This window comes from Fringilla coelebs (assembly GCF_963513975.1).
Source record: "Fringilla coelebs genome assembly, chromosome: 15".
Lineage (NCBI taxonomy): Eukaryota > Metazoa > Chordata > Aves > Passeriformes > Fringillidae > Fringilla > Fringilla coelebs.
The window spans coordinates 5,120,642-5,148,301 of NC_140041.1; the positions used below are offsets into that span (position 1 = coordinate 5,120,642).

General features: G+C 43.8%; 1 protein-coding gene across 4 annotated transcripts in view; it reads right to left on the reverse strand.

The window, feature by feature from the left end:
* Nucleotides 1-331: 331 nt before the first annotated feature.
* Nucleotides 332-27,660, reverse strand: part of WWC1 (WW and C2 domain containing 1) — a 66,806-nt gene continuing 39,477 nt past the window's right edge. For all 4 annotated transcript variants that reach the window (XM_084215599.1, XM_084215600.1, XM_084215601.1 and 1 more), the window contains 17 exons: nucleotides 27,197-27,343; nucleotides 26,105-26,178; nucleotides 20,782-21,024; nucleotides 19,285-19,374; nucleotides 16,478-17,016; nucleotides 12,338-12,446; nucleotides 10,588-10,668; nucleotides 9,620-9,706; nucleotides 8,169-8,361; nucleotides 7,252-7,404; nucleotides 6,671-6,771; nucleotides 5,786-5,921; nucleotides 4,920-5,084; nucleotides 3,464-3,556; nucleotides 2,355-2,585; nucleotides 1,523-1,644; nucleotides 332-1,034 (listed from right to left, as the gene is read on the reverse strand). In XM_084215599.1, the coding sequence (XP_084071725.1) occupies nucleotides 968-1,034; nucleotides 1,523-1,644; nucleotides 2,355-2,585; nucleotides 3,464-3,556; nucleotides 4,920-5,084; nucleotides 5,786-5,921; nucleotides 6,671-6,771; nucleotides 7,252-7,404; nucleotides 8,169-8,361; nucleotides 9,620-9,706; nucleotides 10,588-10,668; nucleotides 12,338-12,446; nucleotides 16,478-17,016; nucleotides 19,285-19,374; nucleotides 20,782-21,024; nucleotides 26,105-26,178; nucleotides 27,197-27,343 (2,631 nt within the window). In that variant the 3' untranslated portion in view covers nucleotides 332-967. The remainder of the gene's footprint in view (nucleotides 1,035-1,522; nucleotides 1,645-2,354; nucleotides 2,586-3,463; nucleotides 3,557-4,919; nucleotides 5,085-5,785; nucleotides 5,922-6,670; nucleotides 6,772-7,251; nucleotides 7,405-8,168; nucleotides 8,362-9,619; nucleotides 9,707-10,587; nucleotides 10,669-12,337; nucleotides 12,447-16,477; nucleotides 17,017-19,284; nucleotides 19,375-20,781; nucleotides 21,025-26,104; nucleotides 26,179-27,196; nucleotides 27,344-27,660) is intronic.

The following is a 27,660-nucleotide window of genomic DNA, read 5'->3' on the forward strand; positions in this document are numbered from 1 at the left end:
GGGCACGGCCCCGAGGCTGCCGGAGCTCCAGGAGCCTCTGGACAGCGCTGCCAGGGATGATGCACAGGGCGGGATTGTTGGGGTGTCTGTGCAGGGATAGGGGCTGGGCTGGATGATCCCTGTGTGTCCCTTCCAGCTCAGCATATCCCATATGAAATGTGTCCATTACAGCATCTCCTGTGACTAGATGTGAAAAGCTATATGCTTCCAGCTGGCAACACAAAAGAACCCCAGTTTAGGTGCCAGGGGATGAGAAGATTCACTCAAGACAAAAAGCAAGAAGGCAGGTTTGTCCAGAAAGGTCACTTTATTGGAAAAACCCAAAACGGACTTTAAACCTGCAGCCCTCCTCCCACAGCAGTGGTTTCAATGGGCTCCCCACGTTACCTTAACAGACCCATTACAGACATGAGCTGTAGTACGAACGTTAAAAGTGCAAGTATTCTGAACTTCACACCTACTTTTATGACCTGGCAGGAAACACAAATGCTTCACAGCTCACAGAGAATTCGTTCACAGCACTTGGGAGTCCCATCTGGCTCCCAGCATTCCCCACAGGGTACAAAATACATCACTCAGAGGAGAGTCCGATGCAGAACATCATAGAAGGTAGGGGTGAGGTTCCTTCAAATTTATTTTATTGCAGTAAAACCTCTAAAAGGTAGAGCTGTACAAAAAGTCTAAACAGCATTATTTAAGAATAACAGCACCTTACGCTGCATTTTGTTCTTATTTAAAATTCTATTTCCCAAAAATACATTCCTAAATATACAAACTATACAATCTTGTCACTTTAATGCTGGTTTCTGTGATGATATAACTTTAACCTAAAAATCTTCAAAACATCCACATACTGACAAAAGCTCTAATATACAAATGCCTTGGTACCTTCATAATACCACATAAATAACTTCAAAACCCAATCTGCATTTGTAGAATTGTCCAGAAAGCAAATACTTTATGGTGATCACACATCGTCCGCAGAGAGCGTTGGGATATTTATTCTTGGCCGTGTGAAAAATGCCATTTTCTCTCTGAAAAAAAGATGATCAGTTGTTAATGCAACAGAAATCCTGCCAGAAGTGTCCAGAATCCACAGGAGAATTTATCCCACCAGCTGTCTCCACAGGGAGCAGATGTACATCTTCTCACAACCTACAACTTTTATTTGCTTATCAGACATGAGTTAAAGCCACAATGCTGACCTTAGCAAAAGTCATTTCAGAAGGGCTCAGGGCCTTTTCTTTTCTGGATCTGTTACTTAGGGAAGCAAAGGGCTGCTTCTGTGTTACAGAATTTGTTGCCAGGTGGGGAATGACTTGGAGAATGCTGGTTGCTTTGATCATGTGCAACTAATTCCCCTGAGTCAGACCTTATACTTGGATATGAAAATACAGAAGCTCTTATTTAAGCAGAACAGTTAACTACTTCTGCAGAGATCAGTCTTCCTCATCAGCATCTCAGTCATCCACAGAAAAATCATGGTAGTAGTCAACTTTTCCTCCCCTTTACCTAGGATTACCTGAATGACTGCACTTCCAGAGGCTCCTTTCGACTCTGCCCTCGCAGCCTGTGGACGTCCTTGGCAGCAGCTCTCATCATTTTATCAGCCTTGAGCTCACACTTGTGTTCTGGATTTTGCACCTAAATGAATAATGGAGAAGACTTGTTTGTGTTTCCAGGAGGAATTATCTTATCCTAACTGACCTGCATTTCAGCTGCAGGTCTGAGGGTTCTGGAGGCTGTTGACTCTGAAGTCACAAGCCATAGAAGCTAAACTGAAGCTTGACAACTAACCATTCTAAGGGAGAGAGCTTTTTGTAAGGTGCCCTTCGTGCCTGTGGTAAGAATAATGGCTTCTGTCAGTTCTCTCTTTGTATCTTCTTGATCTTTTAAGATCCTTTAAGGCAGAATATCAGCACACACAGCACCCCACAGAGCACCTCACACCAACTGTCTCCTACACCTGGTGCCAGCATAGCCTGGTCTCTGCCTGGTGCCAGCAGAGGTGCTGAGAAATCCCAGGAGCTGAGAAGGGGCCCTGTGCATGGGGGAGGGTGTGATGTAGAATAAGGTAAGTGCCAACCACCACACACCACACCTCCTGCAGGCTGGGGGGACACATTTGGCACAACAGATGGCATCTGTGACTTCTCGTATTCACACCTCTGCTAGGGCAGCAAATCTCTCTGCTGGTGAATGAAAGGGCTCAGGACTAACAGCTTGATAGAGCCATGTGTGGCAGACAAGAGTGACTAACAGTGCTCAGGCTTCATTTACTGACTGTCCAAAGTCCCCTATTTCCAAAATTTCTCCATTGAGTGGAATGAAACCCCAAGGCAGGTATGACTCACTCGTTTCTCCACAAGCCTCAGCAGCAGTCGAAACCTCTCATCATCCTTCACCCACTGTGGCAACTCTTTTTCACCCTGACTTTGAGCTTGTTCCAGCTGTTCCTTCAGTTCCCTCAGCACTGAGATCTCCTGAACCAGCTGGTCGTGCCAGGTTTTTGAAGCCTGCAGGTCCAGCTCCAGGTCCAGCGAGGTGCGGATCAGGCGCTCTGTACCGAAGGACTTGATTGAAGGCTGGAAGAGAAGGGCTGTGTGAGCACACAGAGGAGAACTGTCCCAAACACTCCACCCAGAAAGTGCCACACACATTGTGAGACCCATCTTTCTAATGCTTCTCTTACACAAACCATCTCTATTGATCCTGCTTTCCAGTCTGTCTTGAGACAGACACCACAAACTCAAGGAATTCTTAGAGATAAGTGTTTTCATTTCTGTGCTTCCACTCAAGTTCTCCCTTGGCAGCATCTCCAAATTGAACAAGTCTTGCTTGCACACCTTCCTCCTAAGTTTAATGTCTCATCTTCAGATGAATCCACAGTGCTGCAGAAAAACCTGTGATTCCTTTTTCCAGTAACATATTGCCTTCTGCTAGTTTCAAACACAAGCTGTCCCTAGAAAACCATCTCCTCAGGAGTTCAGTGTCAGTATCCTGGGGAAATGTTAGTGATTGCCATCACAATGGGCACAGGGGTTTATTGAGTGCCATGGCATCACTACAACAGGGTCACCTGAGACATCATTCTTCTTTTCCAGCTCCTCAAATTTATTATAAATACTTAAGAACAGTAATAAACCACAGCACAGTTGTTAATTACTGTTCTTCTCACAATAATAAACACAGCAAAACTGTTTGTGCTACTTCTCTGACAAGATGGAAAATGCCAGGCACCATTTTCCTACATTAAATGTTTTAATTGAGTTCTAACTTAAACGTTCCAGTCATAATCTGATATTTCAAAGAATCCTTGAGAGACTTCTCACACACAAAGAAAAGGTTGTGAATGAAAGCATGTGTCAACTTATTTATGTTTTGCAAATTTTTCTTTCAAAACAGTTTTATGATTTTTGCATGTGTCTCTGTTAGAGGAAAATAAAAGTGGTGATGTTCTTACCCGTTTCACTCTGACACTTCGTCTCTCCATCGCATTCCGCACGAACGGGGGCTTTTTGGATAGTGTGGAACTGTCACTATCACTGCGATTCAGCTGAAAAGGAAGGTGAAAACCACAAATCTTTCATTAAAGAAATACAAGCAGTGCGTACACACACTGCCAGCAAGACCAGAGGTTGTTGTAAGCAGAACTATAAAGTTTTGTGAAAGGCAGACAGCTGTCACCCCAGTCTGAGTACACAACATGCACTGGCACAGCCAGATCCTGCCACAAGCCTTGAACTCTGTCCCTTTTTGGGAATAGGCTGTGAGCAAAGAGAGACACACAGTAAGTCAGGATATGATATGGGACTCTGCCCTCCTGGTTTTCTCCTGTGCAAGTAACTAGGCTGGGTAAACCAGCCGAGAAAAATAAGCTGTAAGTAGTAATAATAATATAATAATAAACAATAATAACAATAATAATATGTCTCCTAGCATATGTAAAGCATGGGACTATTTTATTAGAGATTTCTTCTTTCTCTAATCTGTATTTTTCTATAACCTGTATTTTAAGCTAGTGGTGGAGGAGGCAAGTTTACCTGAAAGCTCTCCCCCGGGTTTATCAGCTGAAGAGTTGCCATGTTACACACAGCCTGCCTTGCTTTGTGGTTGTCTGTAGACCCTTACAAAGAGCTCAGCTCAAGCAGGCTTTATTTTTAATTCCCTTCTCATGTCCCTTCTCAAAGCTGGGGGAGGAGGGGGAGTGGCACTGGGATCTGCATGTACTGGGACACAGCACCTGTACCACTCCAGCACTGCAGAATGAGAAAGGTGTGTTCCTCTGGAAGCACCTGCTGCTGAACCAGGCAGAACATACACAGCAAGTCTGGCCCAGCTGTATTCAGGGTTTGCCCACTTGGGACAGGTCATGCCTGGTAAAAGACAGTGCTTGCTTGTTTGCCAATTCCACTTAAAAGACAAGATATTTATAGTTTATTCTGACCCTCAATTCAGGAAATAATTGTGAACAAACATTTCAAAGCAGGGGAAGTGACATCTGACCCAACACATGGCCTGTTCAGTTACCTTCACACAAGGCACACTGGTCCCTTTCAGGTTTCCACAGTTTTTTTGCTGATCTTATCAGGTACTTACCTTTCCATTTCTATCAAGGTTTTATGTTCACCTCATCTGAAGTCAGGTGGACAGAGGTAACTGAGCTAGCACAGAACACTTCAAGCATCAGGAAACTGTTTAATATGCAGCTTATTCATCAGTGTCTTACAGCAGCCCTTCCAGGCAGGGCAGGGCACTCAACAAGCTGCACATGCCACAAATATATGTGCACATATATATCTGATAAATTTGTGCTTAATGCTGTTAGTTCCAAGGCAAGATACTGTGAGGACAGAGCAACTTCTGAAGTCAGAGGGTGAAGACAAGCACTTAGAAGCTCAGGGTTTCACTCTCCTTACCCGACACACGTACTGACTCTGTGGTCCTGGGGAAAATGTTTTGGAGCGGATGATGGTGCTGCCCCTGACAAACTGACTTTGGGGTGGATTTGCTGCTCTCTTGTCTTTTGGACGAACTACAGTCGAGGACTGTGCAAGACTCTCTGTGTTGGTCTCTTTATCCACCTGAAAGACACACAGTGCAGTGTAAATGCCAGCTTTCCATGTGCCAGGACACCCCCCGGGCTGTGTGACAGCCACCTGTGCCACATCTATGCTTGCTGCATTCCAACCCAGACATTCTTCAGCCCCTCTCATGCAGCGTGCCCCGACACTTCACTCCTGGAGCTCTGCTGCATGAACTGGATTAGTGCCTAAGGGCTCTGTATCCACTGACTGCTGTACAGCACAGCTCATTCCAGTGGGCTTTGCCTGTGGATCCACACATCACTGTGACCTGGCAATCCCACAGAGAGCAGGTATGATTTTGAAGACCATTATCTTGCTGTACACAGCTCTCTCTGTGCATTGATTTGGATCTTTGCATCTGCAGCAAAGATCCAAATCAATGCACAGAGAGAGCTGTGTACAGGACACCCCTGTTTGACTACAGATCCATTCAGAATTAAACAAGCCCAAACCACTGTCACATTAATGAAAACAGTTTTCATGAGCAGCAAAAAGCAGGCATGAAACAGTGCTGTACTAACTCTGGGACAAAATGGTCACACAGAGTTATTTACAAAGATTTCAGGTAGATAAACATTTAATCATCAATGGTGAACCTTCAAATAACTGCTGTAGTCTTGCTCAGCTCAGCAACAACCCAGTCAGCTGAGCAATGGGAAGCTTAAATCATCTTTCTGTTCAAAAGGCCTTAACTGTACCTTCACTGCTATCTCTGTGTGCAGCTGGGAATTCAGATCTGTATCCCACAGCGATTTTCCAGCACAGAATTCTTCCTCCTCCTCTGCTTCACTGATCTCATCCTGTTCTTCCAGGTCAGGAACCTCTTCGTCTTGCCTGAAAAGAACAGCTTTTTTATTGAACTGCTCTGGTTCTGGAGCAAGAGGTACCTCCTGTAAGCTGCTGGACAGAAACACATTCCCAAGGCAGCCAGGTGTACCTGACAGGCCCTGCAGCCACGGAGATTACACAAACACAGGCTTAGAAAGGAGAGAAGCTGCACCAGAAGACCACATTACTGCCAAAAACTTCATCCTGATCTGGCTTCAAAAGAAGCAAGATGAGGGTTCAGCCATGTGGTCTGAGTTTAAGGCAAGTGCATCTTGAGGGGAGCTCTCAGGATGCCATTAATCTCAGTTAAAAAGCGTTACAGGACAAAACTGAAGCACTGTTTTAACACCCTTTTCAGCTCCCTTGAACTCACAGCAGGCTTCTCCATCAAACCCATTGGTCAGGCTTGCTTTCTATTTCTAATGTTGGACTTCTCTAAGGAAATCTGAATCTGAACCATATAAAGAACAGCCACATTAAAATTCAAGCAAAGCCTTGCACCACAGAGGGGAGTTTTCAGGGCATCCATAGAAGACTGTACAAATAACAAAATTAGCATAGTGCTACTGACAATTTTCAACATTTATCAGTTTTGTTCTCATTTTCTAAGCACAACCTACAGAACAGAAGAAACAGGATTTTTCAGCAAAACAGCAAAAGAAGAAGCCTCCCACTGCTGAGTATAATCTGCTTTTTCCTCTGCACCCAAATGCTCAGATCACTCCATAATAAGAAGTTGGTAGGATGGCACCTACCAGCTCTCTCCACTAGTTAAAGTGCTTCTGCTTTCCTCCAGTTTCTTCTCCACAGCTTCCAGTTCAACAGCTGTCTGCTCTAAGAGTGCTGAGACAGAGTCCTGAGGAGAGAAAGAGGCTTTTGGTGAAGAAATGACTCTCAGAGACTGCAGAGTACCCAGCCTCTGCGGTGAGAAGAGCCCCAGAGCAGCCCCCAGCCCCAGTGCAGACAGAGCAGAGCTGGCCCAGCTCCCCCAGCACGTGCAGGTGTGCAGCTCCAGGCTGAGCTCCTTCTGTGCCCTGCATGTGCAAACTCTGTCTTGACTTGCCCAGCAAGTTCACGGCAGCCCCGCAGGAAGGCTGGAGCTCACACATCACTTACTCATCCCTCAGCTTCCTGAGCAGAGATTTCAGTAAGTGTTTAGCCCAGGACAAGGGCATTTTTGGAATCAACAAGTCAATTATTTTGCTGCACTTAACAACACAATTCAAGTTGTAAATATAAACACAGCAGCCTTCACTTCTCTATAGTAACAGCCACACAAACCCTCTTGCTAGTCCTATTCAGAAGAGATTTGTTCAATTTAAGCAGCTGCTCTTACTGTTTTTTCAGTGCAGGGTACTTCAGAGTGGCTGTTTCCTTGTTTACTTTTCCTGTTTTGCTTCTGCTGATATTTATAACTAAGGAGGTTATACCAACGGGTTGATTTCTCTCCGGATCTGCATATTTCAGCAAGGCTAATTTGTGCTCCACCCTGTTGAGAGCAAAACCACAGTTTTAGTGTAATATTAAAATGAACAGCTACCACACCAGTCAGAAAAAATCAGAGTGAAAATCTAGGACTGCTAAATTTTGGCAAATTCAACAAAAAGAAAAATTGCCTATTTATCCCATTTCAACACCACTAGGAATGCTTTATGTTGGATTATTTTTAGCATTGCCAAGGGCTTCCAATGTAAGTAGAAAGTGTTTCACTAGAGCTCCACTGTAACAAGAATCCAGAAGTACCAACAGTGCTACTGCAGGAGGGAGAAATTACAGCCAGAGCTTCAAAGAGAAAGAGAAAGGAACAGGAGAGGATGACTCCCTTTCAAGAAATTTGCAAGGCTGACAAAAATCACTGCCCAAACCCAGATGTTTTAGCTTTGTATATCCCATTTCTCCTCATCTGCCTTTGTAATTTTTTAGTACATTACTTTTAGCATACAACCTGATGTATCCAAAACCAAAGTAATTAGTTCTCAATTGCAATACCATAAATGTTTCCAAAAAGACAAAAACTAGTTAGAGCTTGACATCAGATCATGAAGGAGAAATATCTAGCAAGGTAGTTCTGTAACAAAACATTTATCTCATAATTGTTTTCCTGATGGAAATTGTTGTTGCAAAGAACACTGTGGGGGAGAGACCACATAGCTAAAGATTATCAGGAAGGCTTTCACAGAAATTGCCACACCTCAAGAGTGTAACATCGTGTCTAATTAAAAAGAGGAAACAAACACAGAGTTGGATACTCACCAAACATTCTTCAAGGTGAGACTTATCTACAGTGCAAACATCGACCCTTAAAGTCTTCTGGCGCAGGGCGGGGTGGGAGATGGAGACCCAGAAGGCTTCGTTGTACACCAGGCTGTCGGCAGGCTCCGCGGGCCGCGTGCGGAACAGGCAGCTGGTGCTCTCGGAGCAGGGCAGCACGGCCACACGGACGGTCCTGCGGGGACACACCGCACTCAGCTCTGCCCCCCTGCTCTGGGCAGCTCCCCAAAACCCCTCCCTGAGTCAGCCAAAGCGCTGTGCACACTGCTGTCTGGGGAAACACAGCACACCGCAGGGAATGAATGATTCTGTGTCTGCTCCGGGGTGCCCTGACCCCCAGGGCAGCACTGACTCTGACCCTCATCCATGGAGAAAGTTTCCCAGGCTTCAAGATAGACTGGAACCCACAAAAGTGTGAAATGGATTATAGAGAGCAGTGCAGGTGCATCACTTGGTGAGAAATTTAGGGTTTGGGATTTTTAGTGTGTTGTGGATGGAAGCAAGATGGAGGGCACAGGGTGTCATCCTGGGCTTCTTCTTCATGCTGCTTCTTCCTTCTTCTTCTTGGGTTTGGGTGGCATTTTGTAATTGGGCAGAAAAGTCCCCATTGCAGCTCTTTGGGATCAGTTATTGGGTTAAAAGGGAAAACAATCCAGGTGTCAGTTCTTAATTGCATAGTTTAGTCTTAAAGACCTTGGAACAAGAGACTGTTGGCCATTTTGTGCCTTCTAATGAAAAGCTGCTGAATTCACAGTAGTGAGACTGCCCAAACATCAACTACCATCTCAAGTGCCTTCAATCCAGACCCAGAGAAACCCACAACTGGTACACCCACAGCTGTCCTTTCCTATTGTCTGGATCTGCAGTCAACTGAGAAGAAAGGAACATCTCGTCACAGTGTCAGAGATGTGAAGTGGCAGGAGTTGCCACAGACTTCATGCTTCTGAATCTCATACTCAGACACCATGGGATCCTGTTTTACATGGGTGTTTACATCTGTGCAACCTGTCACACTGCTCACACCCTTCTGTGGGTAGGAACAGCAAAAATGAATCCAATTTTTGTCAGCTTATTCAGCACACAGGTGAGTATAAAGACCTTGTGCTTGGAATGGGTCTAGCAGTAGCTGCACATTTTCCCAACCCTGTACAGGTGTCCAAGGAGTTCTGCAGCAGGACAAATGCTCAAGGCATTGCTACAATTAAGACCTTCACCAGCAAGTCCTTCCCTAGCAAATACAGACCTTTGAGGAAGAAACTGCACCTTATTTCAGTCTACAGGTTTATTGGTTCATAAGTGTCACAACATGATGTATAGAAACATTTCAGGAAAGGTAAATTTTTAAGAGTGTGAAAACTCATGAGCCAATCTCACTTTCATTCTCAATGGGATACAACACAAATATATCAAGTGTGTTTGTTTCACCCACTTACACTTTTTGATCTTGTTGTAACAGCAGTGCTGGAACATTACTCAGCTGGATGACCAATATGGCAAATTGTTTATTTTTGTCATCATATCTGAATCAGAAACACACAGAAGAGCATTATTATTAGAGAATTCTGCCTTGGACTCTGTGGCTGAGTATTTCACACAAACAATACAAAAAAATTTACAAACAAGACAACTCTATAATGTAACCATGACTTGCCCACTGTTTAAAACAAAACCAGTTTCCTAATACATCAAGTTTTGCTACCAGAACATCCAGAATATAGAACAGTCCAGAACATCCAGAACTTAAAGGACTGAGATACAATGGATTTTAGATTTGACCAACACACACTGCTTTTCCTGGGGTCTAGTCAGATTGCTGCATTGCAACTGCAATTTTTTGACAGGCCTTAATGGCTGCAATATGGAAAATTTACAAGTAAAATACTTGAAGTACAACAGTGAGGATGTCATGAGTAACCTCTTGCTTTAGATAACCACGAAAAATGAGTTTTGTACTATTTCTTTTTCTCAAATCCCACATAACTTCCAAGAAGTCATTTAAGGAGGATGCCTCTGAGCCTGCCCTCCTACACCTTGCCCACCACTGTGGGATCCACATGAGGTCAAGGGTGGTGACTGCCACTTATTCTCAGCAGTTTTTCCCACCCCAGCTTCACCCTTAAGGATTCTACAATCCAGCCAAAGGCTTCCTCCAGCCCAGCATTGGCAGTGCTCCTGTTGCTGGTTTGCACCCTCATAGCACAATATCACCAGCTGATTTCCACTGAAATGAAGAGGGCAACCAAGAACCTCCTGGAGTCAAGTGTAACTCTTAATTCCACTACAAAAAGGCATTAGTTAGTTAATACTAATAGGACACAAGAAGAAAACAGCACAGAAAGCACTATCCCATTTATCATTCTTCCCACTGGAAGGCAAATCCAGTAAAATATGTTGCACATACCTCATTGCAATTTGCACTTTGGCTGTTCCAGCTGCTTCTGCATCATCACTGTCAAACACCATCACTTCTGACACACATGGTCTGAAAGGAATCAACAACAATTAAGGATTTGATTTGCCTCTTATTGAAGTGTTTGCATTTAGGTGATTCAAGATCTTTTCCCTTCCATTTAGTGGTTTGGTATATGGATTTTGTAAAATTAGCAGCTAAAAGAAAGCCCATTTAAGAAGTAAGTGCAATCAGCCTTAGAGGTATGTATTACAGTGCTTATCAGCAGAAAGTCATATGTCTTCCCTCTTTACTGCCAAAAGAAAAAAAAGCCACACAAAAGACTGCAAAAATAAGGCAGTGGGGGATTTTTAAAGGGTTCCCTTGACTGGTTTTTAGCAAAAACGGCTGACTGCCCCGCAAGAGAAATGTGACTTAACAACTGCAATCCTGTCCTGCATCATGACAGCAAAAATTCTCAACTTTTATTAGATTTAAGTAATTCCTTTGTTTCTTTAAGAAATCAAACTTTCTTAAGCACATTAAAAGTGACAGAGTACACTGACTGGCCTTGCTGGAAACAGCTATTCTGCAGCATTTTCCTCCCAATGTACTCCTCCTCCCAAGTTTTATGCACTGAAAGTCCCCAAAACTACATTCATTGTCTAATTGCCTCAAGAGACTATGCAGTAACACATGAAAACAGGATTAGCATTCTTCTCTTCTAAGCATTTTCCATATTACTGCTTAGCACTCTCTTGCATTTTGTTCCATTTCAGCTGCAGCGGGTGGCTCATCCCACCCTCACCACTTGGACAGGCACCAAAATGACACTGTAGGCACCCCAGGGGCTGGCAAGCTGATAATCCAAACAACATCAGACATGTGAGTGTGCATGTGATGCCTTCTGGGACTGTCCCACTCCCCTCTCCACAGAGCTCCCTACCCCACAGAAGGGACACAGGGACACCCTGGGACACCCAACTGTCTGACTGCCTGAGCCTAGGGGCAAAATTTACTGAAGCACTCCCTTGTCAAAGTGAATTGTGCTGTAAACATAAAAATTACTAATTTATCTAGAGAATTAATGAAGATTACTAATGAATAGGGGGCATCTGAGTGATATTTCACCTCTACAGCTGTGCTTTGCAGCTAAAAACACTGTAATTCACCTGAATGCCAATAAAAACAGCAGGAAAACCCACATGAGATGCAGGTACCAATAAGATCAGTGCCTTCAGTGAACATTTTGACAAAGCCCCCAGAGACAATCCAGAAAGCCAGTAAGAGCAGTGACTCCCAGCTGTGCCCTTAGTGGGAAAAGTCTTGTGGGCATCACATCCTGCTCTTGCTCCATGCACTTGGGCACATCCACCAGGCAGTTCAAGGTGCTTCCTTAAACATTCCAAAGTTGGCTGAGGGGTGCCACTGACTGAGAGGAGGGGAGCATTCCACCTACCCCAGATGGCTCCACTTCCCCCTGCCAAGGCAGCACCCACAGCTGACCAGCACCTCCACAAACAGGGCAGCTGTTCAAACAGCTCTCTATGAGCTTCCTTTCAGCTGCTTCTCTCATGGCAAGCATAGGTCATTTTGATAATCAAATTCAACCTGCTCATAGTTTTTTCAGAAGTATTAAGAAACCCGAGATTGAGAACTTTAGCCATCAAATTACAAACAAAGGTCATAACCAGCAGTACTGCAGCTGATTTTTGGCAAAGCTGAGTCATTGGCTCATCCTGGAGAGAGATCTGATGTCTACCTTTGTACAGATGCCTCGTACACCCCGCTGTCTCCAGCAACAGATTCATCAGACACTGCAGCTGACACACCTGCCACCTTCAGTGCTGTCCCTCCAGCTGTGTTTATACCTAGCAGCAAAGCACAGAGGAAAACCAAAAGCAGGTGTTAATGAAAACAAACTGTCTGGATAAGCAGCAGCTTTCCTTCTTATCCTCCCCTTGAATTGCATTCTTTTTCCCCTGCCAGGTATTGTTAAGCAACAGCATATTTCTGAAGACTCAGGGGACACAGGTAGGGCAGGCTGAGCTCAAAGGTGGCCTTGAAGTGAGGGAATGTGCCAAACTGCCCTGAACAACAAAAAGTCCCAGGACAACAGGAGGAACAGACTGTGTGGTGGAGGTGAGAGAGGGTTTCATTGCACAGTGAGTGCCCATTTATTCCCTGGGCCCTGCAGCAGTGTGAGGGCTGAGATTACACACAGGTGTGTTACAGCTGCTTGCCCTGGCACCTCTCTGGGCACAAGTCCTTGCAGGAGATGCCAGGAGAGGCTTCCAAAGCCCTGGAAAGGCAGGGAGGTACCCATGACACGAAGAGCAACGTTCAGAAGCAGCAGGACTTTCTAAATTCTAGTGAACTTATAAATATGGACCAATAAACCAGCTCCTACTGCAAGGCACCCTTAGGCAGGCAGCAATCATTCTGCCCCAGCCACCCAGAGAGCAGGGGCTGGGCAAGCACTGCTGAGCTGGCTCTGGCCAGGAATGCATCATGTGGAGTTGCATGTCCCACCTGGAGAGCTCATACCAAGAGGGGAACAGCAAAAAAACCACCCCCTAAATCCAAAATGTTTGTGTACACAGGACAAAAGACAGGTCCAGAAAGACCAAAAGCTGAACATGGAGAGAAAGAGATTTATAGGTTTCAAAGGAGCAGTCACATGCGGGAATACAGGGAAAAGGAGATAGGGAAGAGAAATCAAAGAAGGTGAAGCACGTTTTGCACAGAGGTGTTATCCCACATAGATTTCTTGTGCTTCAAAACAGGGAAAGATTCTCCCTGAAAACCTGCAAATTCTGCATCTTTCAACATTTCAGTGGAGAGGAGCTGCAGCCAAGAGTCTGGAGAACTCCATCTGCCAATGTGGCTAACAAGTGCTGGGCTGTACCCAGCTCTTGGCTCTCATCCTCAGGGATGTGGGAGACCTGCTCCAAGAGTGAGGAGGTGCCATGTGTCACCCTGGGAGCAGCTGGAACCCCACAGCAGCAGAGCAGTACACTCCTCTCCAATAGGCTTTTGTTTTTCAGAAGTGGTCCTTCTTTCCCACTGACTTAGATAAGCACATGCCCCCAAGCCAATACATGGTTCCAATGCACATTTTATTTATTACAAAGCAAGTTTGGGTTCTGGTTGGTCTTCTGGGGTTTGAGTTTGCTTTTCAGATTTTTTTTTTTTTGGTGTTGTTTTCTTCACAGTCTCACAAAGCCACTTAAAGAATTAAATCCAGCTTTGAATAAACTGGTGGAAAAGTGTGCAAGGCTTATGGAATACCATAAGGACTTGTAAGGACATAAGGACTTGGAAGCCAACAGTAGAGGGTGCTACAGGTAGCCCCAGTCCTTTGAGACACCTGTGGCATTTTGGGCCCATTTACCCATGGATTTTTTGACACCAAAAAATGGCATTTCTCATCTTGGTACTCCCATGGAGCCACTGGACAGAAACAGAAAGTCCAGACCTCTTCCCCATATGCCAATCCACATGAATAGAAGTTAGCACCTGTAACACAAGTATCAGTCATTAACTGAAACAAGTGGATCCATTTGACACTGGCATTCCCAGTTTGATCCATTCTCCCTCCTGCCACCAGGGCCAGGCTCCTGCAGTGCTGTGGATCACAGGCTGTGCTAGAAGTACATGGGCAGGGTCAAAACTTCTTTCCTCAATTCTCTTTCATACCTCCTAGTCCATGGTTTTAATTGGAAAATAACTTCTTTCCCACTGGCTGGCTTCCTAAATCTGATTCTTTGAGTTTTACACACCAAATGCTGCTCTGAGAATCCCTTTCCATGGGACTGGCTCCCTGGGAAAGGCACTGCAGGTTGGCCTCCACACACCAAACTTTTCTTTCTCCCCCAGTTCCCAATGCCAAGGAGTCATTCCAAGACAGAAAGGCTCATTCTTGACCACCTGCCCCAGCACCTCAGGGCCAAGGGGGTGAATACAGAAGCGCACAACAGTGAAGTGAGCTCTCTACAGCAGGGTGCTGCAGTGTAAAGCTGAATAAAGATGAATGGTTCCCTGACAACAATTCCAGCCACCCCTTTCCTTACTGGTTTTGCAAAAGACTTGGAAAGCTCAGCCTTTTCATGCAGCTAATTAACAAAAGATCTGGAGTTTCAGCTTTTAGCCTTAAGTCTCTGAAGAGATATCACACTAATAAGAGAGTTTATGGAAGAGTTCAGAACTGACTCAACTCTCCTCCATTTTCCCAAGCAGGTAGACAACACTACCTGTGGTGTTTCATGGTTTTTTTCACTCATATTAAGAATTTGAAGTTTGCTCTTCTCTTCCTGCAATGGGCCTTGGAGAGCCATGTCATGCATTGTCCTTGCATCCAGACCATTCAATCAGAGAATGCTGGACTCTGCCAGATTCCAGGTTTTGCTATTAGCTTCCCCTAAATCTCTCAGGTGTTCTTCAGGTGAGAAAGGCAACCTTATTTCAGTTTCAAAGCTAGAGGAGGTTCTGCTCCAGCAGAAGGCAGCAGCAAAGCCCTCAGCCATAGTGCTCAGCTCTGCTTCCAGGACATGTGAGCGTGCTTTGCCCAGGACTGACCACCCCAGAGCCAGCTCCTGCATTTTGGGTTACACTGAGCCCCCACCCCCAAAATGCCTGAGGAGCAGAATCTCATCCCGTTATTGCCCTGAAATAAACTACTTATGGTGATTATTTTGTCTGCTGACTGGCTAACAGCAGTAATCACTTAATCTGCTTAACACCTGAGCTTTCACTTTAACAGCCTTGGCAAATCTTGAAGAGCTAAAAAGGTTAAAACTAATCAGCGTCCAGTTCTAATAAGAATAATTAGTGTTTCCTACTCAAATGCATAATACCTTTTGCATGTAGGAAAATGGTAGCTCAAAGGGAAGACTTGCACTTGTGTTTTTTATTGTGTTTTAAATAGCATCAGCCTTCTTTATGCAGAAGGTGGTGATAACATGGTACTAGTTCCCTTTATTCACACAGGCTGTTCAATAATCCCACGAAAAGCAGAAACAAACTGTGCTGCTGGTTCACAGGACTGTAGCTTGCAAGTTTATATTGCCATTAAAGCTCTTCCTAACTGAAGCTACAAATCCAGTCCTTTCACTCATTGGATTTAACCCAACAACAGTCACAAGGGCCTCAGACAGGCCCTAGCACTGTGTCCTGGCTGTGCCAACTGCTTTAACCCATCCATTCCAAAAAAGGATGAACCCTTCACACCCACCAACAAGCCATATGCATATATGAGAACATCCACTATCTCTGAATGTCTTATTTTATCATGCTTACAATCTAAACACGTTTTTGTTGCTAAGAGACCAAAACAGCAGAATTCGAGCACAGCCTTGACATGTCTGCTCAGCTGAAATTAATAAATTCATTGCCACTGATTTACTGGGAACCAGAGCAGGATTTTATGCATACCAAGGTGGTGGGGAAGGATTATTATCACTACAATTTGTTAACTATTAAGCTAAATGGCTTTTCCAGCCCTCCTCAAAAGCTTGGTCAAAAACTTTGCATCAACATAGCACTGTGTGTCTCCCAGACCCAAAACAATACATGACATTCTGAATAGTTTAGTGCCAAATCAAACCAGGAATCCCACCACGACCATCTATATTTGCACATGAAATCCCTGTGATTCGTGTGCACACACATCTGTGTACAATAAAAACACACCTAAATCAGTCTCCTGCAAGACTCATTAGATCAGAATTTTTGTGTACAAATTAAAATACCCAACCCTCCCTCCCAAACAAGACAGAACACAGAGCTGAAAACATTTTTCAACATAAAGATAACAAGATGACAGACAGCTTCTGAAACACTTGCTTCTCAGTGCTTTATGAACTACATTAAATATAAGCATGCAAATCTTTTCTTACCATACCTTGACCTAGATGTTTATCTCCTGCTCGAGGCTCTTCCAGTCTACAGCTGCCACTCCCAGCGTTCAGGGTGAGTTCTGACAGATTTGCACTTATCTCTGCATCATCAAAATCCATATGGCTTGAAAAGGCATCACCAGTTAGGAGTGGGTCTATCACCAGTGGAGAGCAAGGTGGGGATGGAGAAGAGAGAGATGACCTTGGGGACAGCGATGTCATGGATTTGGGAGTACCAGACAAGGACCTCAGAGCCTGCATGCGACTCGTGGCATCTGCTTTTTGAGTTTTTGCTACTTCATCCTCATGAATAGTGGTGATGCAGCCTGATGGCCTAAACCCAGTGGCTCCTTCTAAGAGCAAGTCAAGCTTGTTTTGATATTCTGAGTCCAACTGCTCCAACTGCTCCAGGTGCTCGTAGTAGAGATCAGTGAAACTGGCTGAGGTGGATGAATCCTGGCTGGAGGTGGCAAGAGATCCTCTGCTAGATGCAAGAGAACCAGGGCTGCTGCTCGAGGAGAGGGAAAGCATGCTGGTGGAGAGACTGAAGGAAACAAGTCAGAAAACCGTGACACTGTATCTTCTGATTTCTCATGAAAACACTGCAATGTCAGCACATCTCTCAGCCCACAGGGTGCTGCTTTGTTAGCTCAGGCCACACGCATTAGTCCCCAGAGCAACCCAGAACCACAGTCTACACAGCAGAAACGCTGGGTCACTGCTCACTGAAACAGTATCCATCACACACATTTTTCTACTCACCAGATCAGACTCCTGAGAGTCCTTGTTTAGCCAAAACAACTCTAATGAACAGTTTCAAACCAATTAAAATTAGTGCCATCCCCCTCCTCCCGCATCTCTCTGGAAAGTATCTATGGCTCCTGTTAATCTCCAAAGCAGACTGCAAAAACCAGCAAGGCCCATGCAAGAAGATGAAGTTATTGCAATGAACTGTCTGACCATATGGAAATTTCCTGCCATTTGCCTCAATCTTGGACCTGCAGCCAAAAGGCAATATCACAGCTGCCTGGAACTGGCCCTCAGAGATCACAGCAGCCAGCAGTTCCCAGAAAGCTGGCAGGATTTATCCATGTGAGAGACTGCTACATGGAATCCAGGGCCAAGAGAGCAAGGGAAAAAGCTGGGGCTGGGCTGTGAAATCAATTCACACGCCTTATTTATCCCTAGAGTTCTAGGTTCAGAATATAACTGACAACAAAATTAATTTTAAGCAGGTGCTGAATAGAAGTCTGTTCAGATGAGAAAGTCCAGACACCACAGCACAGTTTTCTGCTCAGGAAACCCAGCAAGTATTCCAGAAGTGACTATAACATGTACCATCTCTAGAAATTCCATTTAAATCAAGACTCCTGCTCTTCATATTGAAGACCTTGGTTATTACTGACCCTCACTTCAGATAGGGATTAGCTATTGAAAAAATTCTGAATATGTATAAGTGCCTTAAGTTGCCCCACTGAAAAACAGTGAGATATTAATAAGCCTAATAATCCCTTATTTATTATTTATAGGGTAAAAGCTGGAAGCTACAAGTGTATAATTATGTCCATGACCTTATGAGAAAAAGGCAAGTATGCTGTATTTAGTACAATTTTGGCAGAAAATGTCTTCTGACAGATGTGCACTGCAGCACATTTGCTCAAAAAAGCTTCTGATAGATGTTTTTGCATATTGGCAGTATATACACATCTGTTGAAGCCTAATGGCTTTGCAGCTTTTCAGTGTACTTTATTATGAAAAGGGAGGGATTTTAAATTAGTCTTTTCCCTGTCAAAAAACTGGGCTCAATTTCCTTTTGTACATGCCCTTGGAATGCCAGACATTTTGCATTATGGGGTTAATAACAAACACTTATTCTTATGAAGGAGCATGCCAAGAACACTGGGCACACGGTTAGGAAGAAATTAGTTTCACATGCTTCTTGGTCACCTCAAAAGATCCCTAATCAGCTAGGTGAAATGAAAATATGATGCATTTCCACTGCATAAAAGCCTCACAGATAGCTATTCTCCATGCTGGCTTATTTACATGTCAGTCTTGCACTATGATTTCTTTCCAGTCTTTTCGGTGTCATCTTCACAAAATGAAACAGAATCCAAGTGGAGCAGAAGCTACAAACAAAGTAAATTCAGTACACACTGGAAGGAAAAAACCTCAACCAAACAAAAACCCCACAAACTTTCCTGCTATCAGAATGATAAAAATATACTTTTAGCAAACTGATTTGGCCTTAGTGCCTGCAGTCATGCATTAGTCTGGAAATAGCAACCCCGTGTTCTTCCAAAACTAAAGCCTGAACTAGAAGCCAGTCTTTGCACCATATGAACCACAACAGTTTTGGGAATATCTCTATATATTGTCTACATTGCAAGTCACAGCACACTTGGAATTAGAGAAATAGAATCATTCATCCATTAATGTGTAGTTGCATTAGTGAGATTCACTCCACTTGCTGTCAAACTGCCTTTAACGTTCTTTATTCATGTAATACTTCAGTAATTCAAACTTTAGTGAATAAATCTCAGCTCTCTCTGGTCACCTGAATATTACTGAAATAGAAGGGACTATGCAAACTCCTGCTGTGAGACAGAGGCACCACCAGGAGGTTGAAAAGCACCCATCTAAACTGACCTATGATCCCAAGGCTTCTTTCCCTGACTACACAGGGGCCTGAGGTCACTCCTGCGACTGAAAGGCTTTCAGCCCTCAGCTGGGAGCTGGAATTGCTAGCAGAGAAAGGCAGTGGCACCATGTGCAGCAAAAGCAACCCCAGCTGCTGGAAAGGGTCACCTACCTCTTGAGCTGGGTGTGCAGCATGGCCACCAAGCGCGTGGTTTCCTCCAGCTCTCGGACAAGCTGGTTTCTTTTGCTGTTCAACTTCAATCTATGAGAAGATCAAAGAAGGAGATGAGCTAAAGCAGCATTTGCTATTTTAAATAAGGAGTAAAGGAAAAAATATACTTTTTTGCTGTGAAATCCTACAAAAGATGATAAGAATACCCAGGACAGAATCTGGTCAAGATCTGTGAGTGTTTACCAACTTGAGAGACTTTTAAAATGCAGAACTCGGTCCTGAAAGCATTCACAACAAGACAAAATAATTACAGCTGGTACCACAGAAGTTGATGTTTCTAGGAGCAGGACTCGAAAGAGCTGGGCACATTTTACTCACTATACACTATTGCATTTCTATAGTTTCTGGGCTAATAAAAGTATAACTGTCTTAATCTCCTTCCACTAAAGTCTATGGATGATTAAGGGTTACTTGATTTAGTTATTACCCATCTCATTGCAGCTTTACATTATTGTCTTCAGCAGCATCTCAGCTTTATTTCCCACCTGAACTGGTTTGAGAAAAACACATGTGCACGTGGGTGCTCACACCCTAACTGAACAGGCCTCTGGACACAAAATCCTTCCCCATACAGGTGTTATGTCTTGAGCACTCTAGAATGTGATCAAATTCCCAAAAATCCCAAATGAAGGGGTTCGCCTTAGGGCAAGACCAGAACCATTTGTCAAACCGCAGATATTTTGGGCAGGTAAAAGTCTCACAGCCAAGACATTTATATTTTTTCCAGCATGATAAAACCATGAAAAGCCAATGTAGAAAACTGGTGTCAGCTGGACAAAGACCACATAGAAGAAATGAAAATATGGAGCCAAAGAGAGAGTGAATGCAGTGTGCCTATTCCATATATGTTCAAGAGACTGCAGCTACCAGAAACACTGCTGAGCCACCCTCATTAATGCATCCAGACTGTAAAACACCTGTAGGCAATGCCTAATGCAGTATTCATCCTCACTGTACATTCCCCTGAGATCTCCCCCTGCAACACAGGTAAAATTAGGGAAGAAAGTTGGCATTTTTTTCAGCTAGTTTAGATTCACAGGATATTCCCTTCAAGCCCCACAGCCCGGTCAAATACCAGATCCTACAGGAATCACATACAAGGATGCTCAGAACAAACAGCAAATTTAAAAAATTTAAAATTCCATCTGCTGACATTTACCAAGGCCCAGACTGCACAGCAAGTGTAGAAGCTGCTGTGAGGTGCTGGCTGCATACAGAAATGTTACACTACACTAACACTACACTGGGCTATTTTGAGCATCCTTTACATTCCCATAAAGGATCCATTGTAGGAGCAGCAACCTTTCCCCAGTGGCACAGTAAGCCTTGCAGATGGTTTGTTTGGGAGATGAGTTGAGAAGAGAGTTCTGAGTAGAATGTCCTGAGAATGTGAGGCACTCAGCCAGGGGATGCAGGCGCTTGCTCCCACTAACCCACCTCTCAGTGAGAGCTTTGCTCTGAGTGTCTCTAGCAGCCTGAAGGTCTTCCTCCAGACGCCTCCTCTCTGTCTCCAGTCTCTCCACCTCTCCTCGAGTCCATTTTCTGGGGCTGATAAATCGCATTTCCTTCAAGAGCTCCTCCTTCTCATTAATCAGGATCAGACGGTCCCGCTCAGAGTCCAGCACGCCAGGCCAGGCCTCGCTGTCAAGCTTGGCCAGCTGGATTTTCAGGTTTGCTATTCTGCAGGGGAAAAAAAAATGCAGTTATTCCCTGAGGAGTGCCTGACCTCCTGCTCCAGACACACAGAGGTGCACCATGACCAACCACATCTTCCAGAGCCCCAAGGAAGGCTCTCAGCTCCAGGACAAACACCCTCATGTCCCCCTTACCAGAATGGTGCCAAGTGCTGGGATGTGGACAGGAAGAATGGGATTCTAACTCACGTTTGTTCACAAGGGAAAATGAAGTTTCTGGCTAATATGCAGGGTCCACAACAAAAATTCTGGATGTCAGAAAAGATGATCAGATATACTATAGGTGTTACATATGCATTACAGCTGTGACTTCAGAGTAGTCTGTGTGGAGGGTATGATGTGATAATTACCTACTCTTTAATCACTTTTATGGAAATAACTGTGTACTCCCCATGTACGATTCAAATAAAGATCAGTGGTTGTCAAAAGCTTAGAAATTCTTTTTTGTCTCTGCAATGTGGAAGTGAATCATATCTCCATGCTGCTACTGCAAGAATCCACCTGTTGATTCAACAGTAAGCACTCTGGACACATTAAGGAGCTACTTCTGTGCAAGCTGCACCTGAGGATGTGAAGAGTTGGAGAGGTAATGTGATCCTAGCAAAATCCAGAGCTGCTTATCTGCATCAGAACCAAAGCCTATTTTCATTAGAGGCATCATTCCAGATTTCAGGTGAAAGCCTGTATCCCCAGTCCTCCAGCACCACACCACAGCTCAGGGAGGAAGATAATGACTAAAAGCAACAGCAATACAGAAGTAGAATTTAGCAAGAGCTTTGACTGTCAGAGGAGGAGAGCACAGCTTGTGGCAGGTAAGGAGGCTGCTCACTCCAAATATCTGCCTGTTCCCAATTTCCAAAATATCTGACCTGCTCAGTTAGGTGCACAAATGATCAGCTTTGCAATGCAACACACAGAGAGAAGCAGAAAACCAGCAGCAGGCCAGGATACAGAACCAAGGGCAGTAATGCCAATTTTCCCAAAGGAAGCTGCCTCCTTTGCACTCACTAACCTGCAACTCCTCAAGACCTGACAGGCTGATCATGGTAGTTTGATGAGAAACAACAGAACAGTAAATCTGAATTAAAATTACCAAGGACCTGTGTTTCTGAGCTCACACAATCCAAAAAATCAAGTGGGAAGCAGGGAATGGGAAGGACAGAATGGGCTGGGATGAAAAAAAATTTGAAAAACTTAGAAGGCAAACAAGGAGAAAAAAGTACTTTGTAAGACATTTGCAAAAAAAAAATTCACCTCACTGATCATCAGAGAGGCAAAACATATGTGCCCCTTCATATGATGAACTCAGATTAATCCCTCACTTGGGTTTAGCAAATACATAAGAAATGACATGTAAAATGAATGTCCATTATGCTTCTCTCTTTGAAAAGGGCTTTGTGATCTGGTGACAGACTTACTGGACTTAGATCAGGCACAGCAAACAGTTGAAGGTACTGATGTGGACTCATCTCTCTAGAATTTGGTTTTTGCTGCAGAAGTGCAGAAGATGGTGTGTGCTTCCTCCAGCCAACCAGCACACAGGCAGGCACAGAGCAAATTCAGTGCCAACCAGCAAAATCAAAGTGAGTGGAGTAAGCAATAAGATGCAGATCTGGGCAGCAGCAGCTACAAGGCTCCTGAATGGCATTGAAAAATAAAGCTTTGTCTTCCAAGCTCCAGAGACCAAGAGGAACCTGAGCCTAAGAGAGCCTGTGAAGAATTAGGCTCACAGACACTGACCTGCCTCCCCCACCACAGGAGACAGACATGAGATCATCCTTCTGAAGGGAAGCGTCACTTTCTGTAAAACCATTTCCCACAGCAGGTTGCTTACTCTAATAAAGTTCCATAATTGATAGATATTCAGCTCAACTATTTTTAGGTCGTCTTAAGAGCTGTTTTGTTTTTGAGTGCCTGATTAAGTGCAATACTGTGCTCCAACGAAGAATTAAGTGGCATTAATTCATAATCCAAGAATTCCTCAGTGCATTTTGAAGGGATATGAGTCTAAGAGGATTGGCTGGCATAAATCTGATCACTTTTGGCATACATTTGCATGCATATGGCTTTGCCACTGGAATTTGTTCTCTATGCATTTCCGAGTCTAAAAGCTTTGTTAAACTAACCTCCAGTTTTACCTTTGGTACGTGATCATTATTTTCCTCCTTCTCAGTTAAAATGAGGTTTATTATTCAATTTTTCCCATAAAACAGCACCATCACAAAAGAAACACGTTGCAGGAGGTCTGCACTTGGCTGAACACTGCAGCCCTTCAGCATTCACTGCCTGAGTCTGAATTAGTGCTGAGCCAGGCTGGGCTTGCAATGCTGCCCTCAGGTCACACCACCTTTCTGAATGGGCACCACACTGAATATACAGAACAGGAAGCTCAAGTTTTATTTAATTGCTCTCCTTCCATCTAGAAAAGGCAGTTAGATTATTTATTCATTGTCATAACAAGGCTCCTTTTTGTTAATTAGGGAAAGTTAGTACTTTCTATTATTATACAACACAGGCATAGCACAACATTTTTAGCATCTTCAGAGATTGCTCAGAGCACATGCATCTCCAAAGGAGCATAAGATGTGTATCTGCAACCAGTAATTAACAATCCTGTACCAGATAAGCTTCTGTTCTTGAGAAAAAAAGCCCCACAAACTAAGTGGAAGGTGTGGTTTAAAAACTGACCAGTCAAATACCCACCATGGTTGTAATGTTGCTTAATGTGACATTAAAGTATTTCATTTTAGGAGATTAAAAAAACATACTTCTAAAATCCCTGAATTACCACCAGTCACACAGAACCCAAGCTGAAAGTTTAACAGCTGAAAAAATCAGAACAGTGCAGGGTGCAAGCGCTACACACCTGAGGTACTGCTATGTGTCTGAAGTTGTACAACATAATTTAATTGCATTTCTGGTTACATTTATGCTGCAGCAGCTATCTCCTTGCTGAGGTGTAGCAATGACAACCTTTTTGACATGATGCCATTCTCAGTTTTAATATTATTAAGCCAAAGGTTCATCACTGTAGCTGCCCTCTGTCTTTTTTTGTGTTTTATAATACCTGCTCTAGGGGTCTGCTGTCTGCCTGAGCTGTGACAGGAAAGGAATTAGTGGTGGGGAAGGGGACTGGGTCCTGGCAGTTCTGGTGTGGTCAAGTTCAGTCAGATATTCACCCACAGCCCAGCTTTTAGTCTGGTCCACAGCAATGTTGCAAACAGCGTCTGCCAGAGCCTGCTTTCCAAAGCACCAGCCCCTTGCAGATCCAGTAGCTCTAAACTAATTAATATGAGGACCAACTTGATTTCAAGCCTTAAGTTTTAGCTTTCCAGATAGTGCAGAGCTAATAAAACACATGTACTTCCATCACTTGGCTCCTTCACAGTTTGTGCGTGGGCAAAGTACTTCGTCTTCTATTGTGTTTTTGGAACATTTTAATGCTGCTGTGGGGACAGGAAACACTTCAAACATCACAAGGAAGAATTTTCACAGGAACAGAAGGTTCCTTGTGAGTCACTATATCCATAGTATTGTTCCAGCTTTAAACCAGTTGAGGTATTTGTTTCTGCAGCTCCTACAAAACACTGTGCCAAAACCATGGTACTTTGATAGCTGGAGATCTTTCCATTTTAGCATCAACTATCCATGATCATTTAGAGCCATCTTTCCTCATGAAAATGTTTTTTAATCTTTGAAAACATGGGGTATGAGCAGCAAGTATTCTTTAACTGCAAGGTGTGTTGTATGCCTCTCATCACCACTCCAAATGAACCAGAGTGCTGTCTTTACAAAGTTGTCTCTCTTTATAAAGAGCATATTAAAAGAGCAGGCTTGTCACTATTCACTTGTCCCTCCTAGGAAAAGATACAGGATAAAGGAAGAGTATTCCTCTTCAATCTGAGTGTGTAAAGTCAGTGTGAATTAAACTGAAGCCTTCAGCAAAGCTTAAAAGTAAAAGGCAATTTTAAGATGCCAAATTAACCACTGCATCTGGAATGGTATTTTTAATGTTGCTTTTAAAAGTCACTGAATCATTTGAATGTCAAGGTGGTTTGGCAAATCTTGGACTGGCAAAATAAACAGTTGTGACAAAATTGCTCCACCTAAGGAAAGAAATATAAATTTGTGTCAGAAGCAGTTGAGCACACAGTTTTTGACAACTGCCACAGACACAGATCAAATTTTATGCCACTGAGAAGGATGGCCTACTGGCCACTCCAGTACACCAAAATGAGAGCATTATGAGTAACCTCAGCCTTAAGGCTCTTACTTCCAACCTGAGGCTGGAGAAAAAGGCTTCTCTTTGCATATATCCCAAGCACAGATTGTACCACACATCTGAACTTTGTTATTCTGGAGTTGCAAAGTCCCTCTAGAGCAGTTAAAAGTGAAGAAAGTCACCACCAGCAATGGTTACATCACTGAACAAAGACTAGGCCAGCCAAAGTCTAAGTAATAATTCTTGGTGGCTTTTCATTTAACTATGCAGTTGTGTTAGCTATTATCTATTAAAAAGTAAGTCCTGGAAAGCTTTTGCTTAAATTGGCCTGTTAAGTAGATAGAATATTTTTTAATCTATTCTTCATTCATTTGAGATCAGAGGGCAAAGGTGAAAACTTACATTCTTACAGATAAGCTCTGGAATTGCAGCATTGGCCATATTTTGATGTAAGGTGTTAACACAATATACATTTCTCCTTATCACTCTTAGGCATGCAAGCATTCATTCATTTCAAACAAGGTAAGGAGATGCCTTGCAGTACAGTCTCCTTATTAGGCATGGGGAAGCACTGGCAACAGGTAGCAGAACCACTTATGTCCCCATAGGTGTGGCCAGACTGAATTCTTTATGCATTAGTCATGCCTTAGCAATTTCTAGGATGGTTATTTATTTCTTGAAAGATAACATTGGCCCAAAAAGCCTATTGTGTCACTGACTCAAGAATGACCACATTTACTTAGCAGCAATGCTGGGTTTCAGTCTGGTGGCACCTCTTCTAGTGAAACTTCTCCTCAGCATGAGCTGTGTGACAACCAAAGAGGGCAATGGGCCAAGGAATTACCTTCTCTTTGCCTCTTCATACTGCAGCCGCAGTCGCACCTTCTCGGCCAGCTGGTTACTGCTGCTGCCCACAAACTGAGACAAAACACCACATCAGCAACTTAGCAACCACTCCTTTGATATTTCCTTGACACTCTTACAAGTGACACTTGATCTTAGTCATTTCCTAGTTAAACCAATCATAACACGGGAACATGATGCACTTAAATACATTTTTCATTATTTCTTCATATACTTAAACCCCAACAAGATTCAAAGGCCCTTTCTAGCCCAGAAAGAAGAGAAAATCCACCACATCTGTCTTGGGCTTCTGTTTCTATGACCACACAAATACCTTTGCAATCCTTCATCTTAAATGCTCTTTGCATCCTTTAGCGCTGCATTGCATTTTGGTTTGGATGACATCTTGCTTTGGCTGTAAAGTGTTAAAGACAAGGGACATCCCACCATGCCCAAATCTGCAGATCTTTACTGACATGCGTGGCCCTGAGTGCAAGTGGCTGCAAACCTTTACTTAAAGGTTCACAGGAGAGGCTCTGTGCTGTCCTGTGAGAAATAAGATGTACCCCCAGCACTGATTTAGCCCTTACCAAGGCTGGACCAACCTGACACTTCTGATCTCCTTGCAAGTGTGGGACTGAAGGTTTATGAGCACTACAACTTTGGTGGCATCAAAATAGCTGCAAATAAGCTGTTGTTGTCACTTGTAACCCAGTGAAAGCCAAACACTCTTAGGGGAAGAGTCCTCATTGGAGCTTAGCCCAATGCTGCTCAATGTTTCTTGTCTCATAACTTATTGCTATAAAGAGCTAAAGGAGTGTTTGTATCAAAGAACCTACACCTACAGGCAAAATCAAAGTTCCTTCCCTTTTATTGCCACCTGGGGTGGTCTGATAGAGACAGTGTGGGGAAATATCAGGTTGCCCTCAGTGATACATTAACAGTGCACACAAAGTCACACTGCAGTTTAAACCAGGATAAGCTATGATCTCACAAAAAACTTGTCCATGCTTGGAAACTCATGGTGAGGTAGATGTACACACAGTTCAGAGGAATGTCTCCATGTGCACAAGGCTTCTCACACATTACTCACATTTCCTGAAACATCTGTCTGGGAGCTGACATCCAGGTACTGCCGGGGTAGCAGAGGGCTGGAGCTTTCCACAGACATGCTGCTGGCCCACAGGTCTGACTGGGATCCTCTGTCATTCACAAAGCTGTCTTTTAACCTGGCTAAGCTCTAAAACCACAAAAAAAAATCATGAGGTGAGCTCATTTCTGCCCAAAGTACCTCAGCAGCTGCAGTAACTTCAGCCTAACCCCATGACTCAGATCTGACCATGCCTGCTGTGCCCACTCAGACTCTGCAAACTTGAGGTCAGGCACAGCTGGACTGCATTTTATACTTCTCATTTCTACCATCTGAAGAACTGCAGAGGCTGTGGTCCAACCACAACACAAAACTAGTTTAATAAAAACCTCAATTACGTATCTGAAATACAAAATACTTAAATTACTTCTCAGAAATTCAATCTTCTTGCAATGGTGACACAAAAT